Consider the following 6,960-nt stretch of genomic DNA (forward strand, 5'->3'; position numbering starts at 1 on the left):
CTCTTTCTTTGAATGAGAAAACCTTGAAAATTAGGTAACATATTACATGTGATTTGAAGCCTGAACTCACACATTAACACAGTAAGCTAAATGCACAATGCCATTTTTAAAGTGCATAAGTGGTGGTCTAGGTTTGTGCTTCCTGCTAGTCATTCAACTGCCTGCAAACACTTGTACATGTTACACATGTTATACTTGTAAACACACAACCACAGTTGTCAACATCTTAACATCAACATTGCCTGTTTAACTTCAGACAAATGTAGCCAGCACTGATGGCTACAAAAACAATACAATTCAAAAATTAACATATGATGCTGTGCATTTTTTTAGGTAGATTGCTTGCAATCATAACAAAACAAAAAAAGCTTTAAGCTATATATTCGAAGAAACCTATATATTTTTTTGTGTATTCCAGAAGTAAAAAAATATAAAAAAATTAAAATGAGGTAGCATATTTCTGTAAATGCACACAACCACAGTTGTCAACATCTTAACATGAACATTGCCTGTTTAACTTCAGACAAATGTAGCCAGCACTGATGCATTTGATGCTGTGCATTTTTTTAGGTAGATTGCTTGCAATCATAACAAAACAAAAAAGCTTTAACCTATATATTTGAAGAAACCTATCCTTTATATATTTTTGTGTATTCCAAAAGTAAAAAAAAGAAAAATGAGGTAGCATATTTCTGGGACATGTAAATGCACACAAAGTAGTCATTTATGCTGAAAGATACTGAACACTAAACAGAAAACATTACCTTTTGCCTAGCAATTCCAAAAACACAAATACTGGTAGTGTACATTTAAGGCCTACACACCAAAAAAAAGGGGAAAAACTACATGTTGTAGTAGTGCGTACTATTAATGTCATGTATAATGGATGAAGTGCTAGGATGTTCATCTTGGATGGATGGAGATTCTGATTGCCGGTGCTGATGCGGACGAATCACAGGCAGCTGGTTTGGATTAAATGGCTGGGACCAAGGACTAGGGATTGATGTTGGTGGGGGTGTCATGTTCCAGGCTGGCATATTTGTGGAATGAGGTTGATGCTGATCAGGATTCAACGCACTTGCAATAGTACCCATTAGATTCAGAAACATCTGGTTAGTGGCCTGTTGCTGTGCGTGCATCATCATGAATCTTCTCTCCTCAGCCTCCTGTTGTGCCTTAAGTATTCTCTCAAAACTGGAAGCCTCTTGAGCCACTTGAGTCTGTTCAGCTCTATGCAATTCATCCAGCATCCTTCTGTTGTCCATCATATATGCCTGGATTCCATCATCAGCTTGGCAAGCCTTTCTTTTTCTTTTTCGAGCCTTGGCTCCAGGAATGGGCAGTCTCCCTCCTCTGATGCCTTCTTCATTGACACTGCTCTCTGTGCTTGATTCAACAGACAGTCCTGCATTAGCAACGGTGTTTGTGTCATCTGCATCACAGGATATGCTGCTTGAATCTCCCACTGTTTATTGAAATACACAATTTTGATTAATACAGACAAAAAATATATTTCAATACATGTTACAATGTACAAAATGCAGTGTGTGTGTGTGTGTGTGTGGATAACGAAGAAAATATAACATGAAAACAAGCAACAGGTTTATGTAGCTGCTTTTGGTTAATGAGAAGTTTCCACTATACCACTATCTATGTCTAAAGTTACACCATAACTTCTGAAAAAAGTGGTTGGTATTGGCAAGTGCAAAAAGTAAATAAACTCACCGTCAATCTCCGTATCAGATGCGGTAGCCTGGTCAACTGTGCTAGCATCAGTAGCATTGGAATCTGACGATGGCAATGTTGGACTATCATGGGACTCAACAACATCCACCGGATCAACGTCAGGTTTTGTCCCAAGTATTTTGTCGAGGTCATCGTACCAGGGGAACTTCTCTTTCTCCTTACCCGAGCTGCCTGTTTTGTTAAGTGCATCCCTCACTTTGATGTACTGCTGGCGAAGTTTTTTTGCCTTAACCCTGCACTGCTCCACAGATCTCTGAAACCCCCTTTCCCTGAGCTGTTTACTAAACAAAGCAAATATCTCACTGTTTTTGTGGGTTTTGGAGAGTTGGGAGCTAATATGGTCATCAGACCATATTTCTATGAGGCTCCGCACCTCCTCAGAACTCCACGTTTGTCCGCGAGCTGCCATGTTAGTGCAAAATGTCAACAAACATTATTCCTCATCCCATAATGCATAGCGCGGCTGACTACGGCAGCTGGTTTAGTCCAAAAATGTGCAGTTCTCTGACAGTTGGGTCTGTTCGAGTTCGGATCACGTTCTCACCACAAACGAACCGCTCCAGAGTTCGTTTGAAAGCGTACCGAGACCACCTCTCCGAGGAGGTCTCGGTACGCTTGTTTGGTCCGCTTTTGGTGCGCACCCGAGTGCGATTGCTGCATTCTCACCTGCCCAAACGAACCGCACCAATTCGGAAAACGAACTCTAGTGCGATTCAACCGAACTAAACAAGGCAGGTGTGAAAGCACCCTAAAACACAACAGAAACTGTATTTCGCAACACTTTTTGTTTCTGGAACATCAACTAACATCACTAATCACTCGGTGAGTTGCACAGTTTTGAAAACTAATGTAAAAGGTTGTTTTAATGACATTTTCGGACATGCACATTGACTCCAATGTTAAATGGGTCCATGGCCAATTCTTTTATAGTCAAAAACTCGAGAGAGGAACCATTGTCAAAAAAATGTTGTCCACCACTCTAGTTCATCCAAAACAAACTACAATATAGACTCAAGGTGTTAAATACCGGAATTATCCTTTAACCTACACTTGATTTACCCCATTACAATAGTCCCTTTACAGTTATTTATATCATAAAAATACACTAAATTGTAGGTTTAAAATTTTAAATAAGGCACATCTAATGTCCAACAACCAATATTTTAGCATTTATATTTTATGTACTTTATTATGTCTTTCAATTCAAATACATTTCACAATTATACAAATGGACAGTTCCTTTAAAGACATAATATTTCCCCCCCAATAAGTCTTATTTTTCCTTCTACTTTTTTCTTTTGTGATAATACCCACCAACACATAAAAACAATTAGATCAACAACCATGAAGTACATCGTTAGACTGCTCGGCAGTTACAGGAGAAATGCCAAGAACAAAATGTTGATCTATATATGGCTTTTGTTGATTTAACAAAAGCATTCGACACAGTCAGCCGGGAGGGCCTATGGAAAATCATGGCCAAGTATGGGTGTCCAGACAAGTTCATTGGCATTGTGCGCAATCTCCATGATGGCATGATGGCCAGCGTCAGAGACCAGCAAGAACTCTCTGATCCATTCCCAATTACAAACGGGGTGAAGCAAGGCTGCGTCTTAGCACCAACGCTCTTCAGCATGGTGTTTTCTGCCATGCTGCAAGACTCATTCCACAATTACAACACTGGGATTAACTTCATCTACCGTTTTGACGGTGGGCTATTCAATCTGCGGAGGATGCAAGCCAAAACTAGAGTGGAGGAAGTCACTGTTCGAGAACTTTTGTTTGCTGATGACTGTGCTCTGGCTGCTGGCTCAAATAAAGATCTACAGGACAGTATGGACCACCTCTCCTCAGCTTGCAATAACTTCGGCCTAACAATCAGCACAAAGAAGACTGAAGTCCTATACCAACCTGCTCCTGGGAAACCATACACTGACCCAACCATCTTTGTGAATGGGCAAAAGCTTTCAGCCGTCGACAAGTTTAGTTACCTTGGTAGTACACCGTCTCGTGCTGTGCACATAGATGATGAAGTTAACATCAGGATTGTCAAGGCCAGCGCAGCCTTTGGACGTCTACGTGACTCAGTATGGGAAAGGACTGGCATCAAGCAGGAGACAAAACTGAAGGTCTACCGGGCTGTTGTCTTACCAACCCTTCTGTATGGGTGTGAAGCCTGGACAGTTTACCAGCGCCATGCCAAAAAATTGAGTTGTCTGAGGAAACTGCTGAGGATCAAGTGGCAAGACAGAATCTCTGACACGGAAGTCCTCAGCAAGGCAAATATCCCCAGCATCTACACCATGCTTGCAAGGGAACAACTTAGAAGGACTGGCCACGTGACCAGAATGCCCTATGTGAGACTTCCAAAACAAGTCTTCTTTGGCGAGCTGAAAAATGGCAAGCGAACACAAGGTGGCCCTAAAAAGCGCTACAAGGACACCCTTAAAGCGTCCTTGAAGAGCTTTGGACTCGACCTGAAAAACTGGGAATCCCTAGCACAGGACCGACTCATAATTTGAGAGGTTTTGGACATTTTTCAATACCGAGAGCCCAAACCACACGTAAATGTGTCTGTATGTGGAGTGAAACTCTGGAACAAACTGGACTTGCTACTAAAGCAATGTCAAACTATTCATCAATTCAAACTGTTATATAAACATTGGGTCTGGTTAAAATATAGAGATGAGGGTCTTTAATTAAGATTGCTATTGTATTCTGTCTCATAGTGTGAACATGTGCTCAGTGTTTCCTTACCATCGTTGGTATATTGTCCATTACATTTGTTGGCATTGTTTATTTCTATTACATTGTTGTTATCTGTCTCATAGTGTTAACATGTGCTCAGTGTCTCTTACCGTCGTTGGTATATTGTCTATTACCATTGTTGGTATATTGTCTATTACCATTGTTGGTAGATTTGTCTATTATCATTGTTGGGAATTGTCTGTTAACCATGGTTTGGATTGTACTCCTATTACATTGTTGGTAACAACTGCTGTCATAAAAACTAAATTGTTATTGTGGTAACGCCACCGTGATATATTATTTGTAAATAATCTGAGAGCACAGTAAATATGAAGCCTAAATATCAATTACAAATGGTGATGCTGGGGTGGGATTAAATAAGTTGTCTTCTTCCCACTCCCTTTCAGGCAGAATTGAAATTGAAATTGATTGTTATATTTGAATACTGTATATCTGTTTTGTTGTTGTTGTTTTTTTAACCATATTGTCTACCTTCATATATATATATTTTTTGTGCTATTGCCTGGAATAAACGAATAATAAAAAATAAAAAATAAATTATATTTGGCTTCTTAAAAAAAAGTATTCCCTGAATTAGGCCTACTTCTGTTCAATTGTTTTATTATAAGTATAAAATTAGTGTAATGAGATATAAGTTCACTGCAACTGATCCAACATCCTAAAGATAAATTATTATAATCAGAAGATATTTCTGGTGTTATAAAATATCGCATAGCCTATTAATTTTCAAAGCAAAATGTATATTAGTCAATATTATTGTGCTCCTATATGGCGCGCAGCAGCGCTCGTTCAATGTGAAGTTTACAGCAAAATTGAACTATTTGCACGACTTTCTAAGATTTTCAGATGGAGAATATTCCTGTGAAATGTAAGTTTTACAAACACCATGTCTCAAACGCATAAAACAGCACAAAATATATGCAGTTTGATGGTGGATTGATTTGATCTATGATCGACCTCCAGGGCTGCTTAAGAAACGCGTGCACACGCAGTTATCTAGACTAGATAAACCTGGATCAAATTAGTGGGATTGCGTGAACTTGAATTACCTTTTATGAAACCGCTTTAGCCCCAACTTATTTGTTAGGTTTATTCAAGTCGGGTTTTGGAATTTAATCCACGCTTTTCTTAGCGTCTTTTATGGAACAGCCCCCTGCCCTGGCTGTCGCAGCTAGCTCGGGAGAGACTGTATAGGTGGTACAGCCTGAGACACGCACAATAAAAATAATTGCCTTCAGCATTTTTGTTTTGATTTTCCCTCCATGTACCGAACTCGTACCGAACCATGATGTATGAACCGAACAGTGACTTCTTGTGTACCGTTCCACCCCTAGTATCTGGTATGCAGAATTTTAATGCATGTGTTGTATTTTTATGGTCAGACTACCTAACGCTAAATCGAAAGGTTGATGAAATCATGACAGAGCTGCGTCAGCTGCGAGAAATAATTATGCAGCAGCAGCAAGAAGTCACTGAAGAACAGGCAACATCTGTGGAACAGATGCAGACAGAGGAAGAGCTGTCTGCATTTTGTTTAAAGCTTAACCAAGAAAGGCCAATTAGAAAATCCATGGTGATTACCTTTCTGTATAAAAATCTAAGTATACATATTTACATTAAATTATAGATACTATATATATATATATATATATATATTATCGATAAAACTGTTACTTACATGTTTTTTAGATTGCATTCAGTGTGCGACTGTGCTCTGGGACAGTTGGCCAGTCGATACGAAGGATGATGCGGGCATTTGGGACAAACATGCTATGGTCCAAATTCAGCATAAAGGGAAGAAAAGGAAAAAAAAGTTTTTCAGGACCTTCACATCATGAGTCTTATCAAAAGTAAGGTCTAGGACACACTAGACGATTTTCAAATCTTAACCAATTTTAAAACTAACCGAAAAACCAAAACCCGGTACCGATATGGAACCGGTACCTAACCGGTATGTAACCGGACCGAATCAATTAATTCTGACCGTGTTAAGGTGATAAATGTTTATTTATATAACTATTTAAAGCACAAATGGAGATATGAGTTCTGCTATGATGATCCTAGTTTGTTTGTGCCGTTCAACTTCTGTCTCTGTATTGTTTACAGGAACATCATATTGGATGCTGCAGGCTGACGAGTGCTTTAATGAAATTACTGCATTATATTTAGCATTGACATTAACGCTTGTCCAGGACAAGTAAAATTTTTTAAACTGAAACTGTACTGAGGGTACATAAGCCTAGCTTTTGCAGCCTCCATTTGGGGAGGTGCGCGCGCAGGCAAATGCCAGTACATAATAAAAAAATTAAAACAATTGCAATATCATCAAAGACAATACATATATCGCACATCCCTAAGCACATAAAGAATGAACTTACAATTTTACTGACATTTGCCAACTTTCTTCTCCTTCTCTCCTCCTGTTTCACGTGCAGGAGACAGACT

At 39.2% G+C, this 6,960-nt stretch overlaps 1 protein-coding gene across 1 annotated transcript; it reads right to left on the reverse strand.

The window, feature by feature from the left end:
* Positions 1–576: 576 nt before the first annotated feature.
* Positions 577–2,495, reverse strand: LOC306999278 (uncharacterized protein). The gene is made up of 2 exons (XM_079613816.1): positions 1,726–2,495; positions 577–1,465 (listed from the first exon to the last, which is right to left on the reverse strand). Exons 1-2 carry the CDS (start codon positions 2,153–2,155, stop codon positions 843–845), a joined length of 1,053 nt encoding a protein of 350 aa, XP_079469942.1. The 5' UTR covers positions 2,156–2,495; the 3' UTR covers positions 577–842.
* Positions 2,496–6,960: the final 4,465 nt, after the last annotated feature.

Source organism: Phoxinus phoxinus, assembly GCF_949152265.1.
Source record: "Phoxinus phoxinus genome assembly, chromosome: 5".
NCBI lineage: Eukaryota > Metazoa > Chordata > Actinopteri > Cypriniformes > Leuciscidae > Phoxinus > Phoxinus phoxinus.

Coding starts and splice junctions, on each gene's coding strand:
- LOC306999278 (XM_079613816.1), bottom strand. CDS start 2,155: ATGGCAGCTCGCGGACAAACGTGGAGTTCTGAGGAGGTGCGGAGCCTC. Junction 1,466..1,725: donor ATCTGATACGGAGATTGACG/GTGAGTTTATTT, acceptor TTCAATAAACAG/TGGGAGATTCAAGCAGCATA.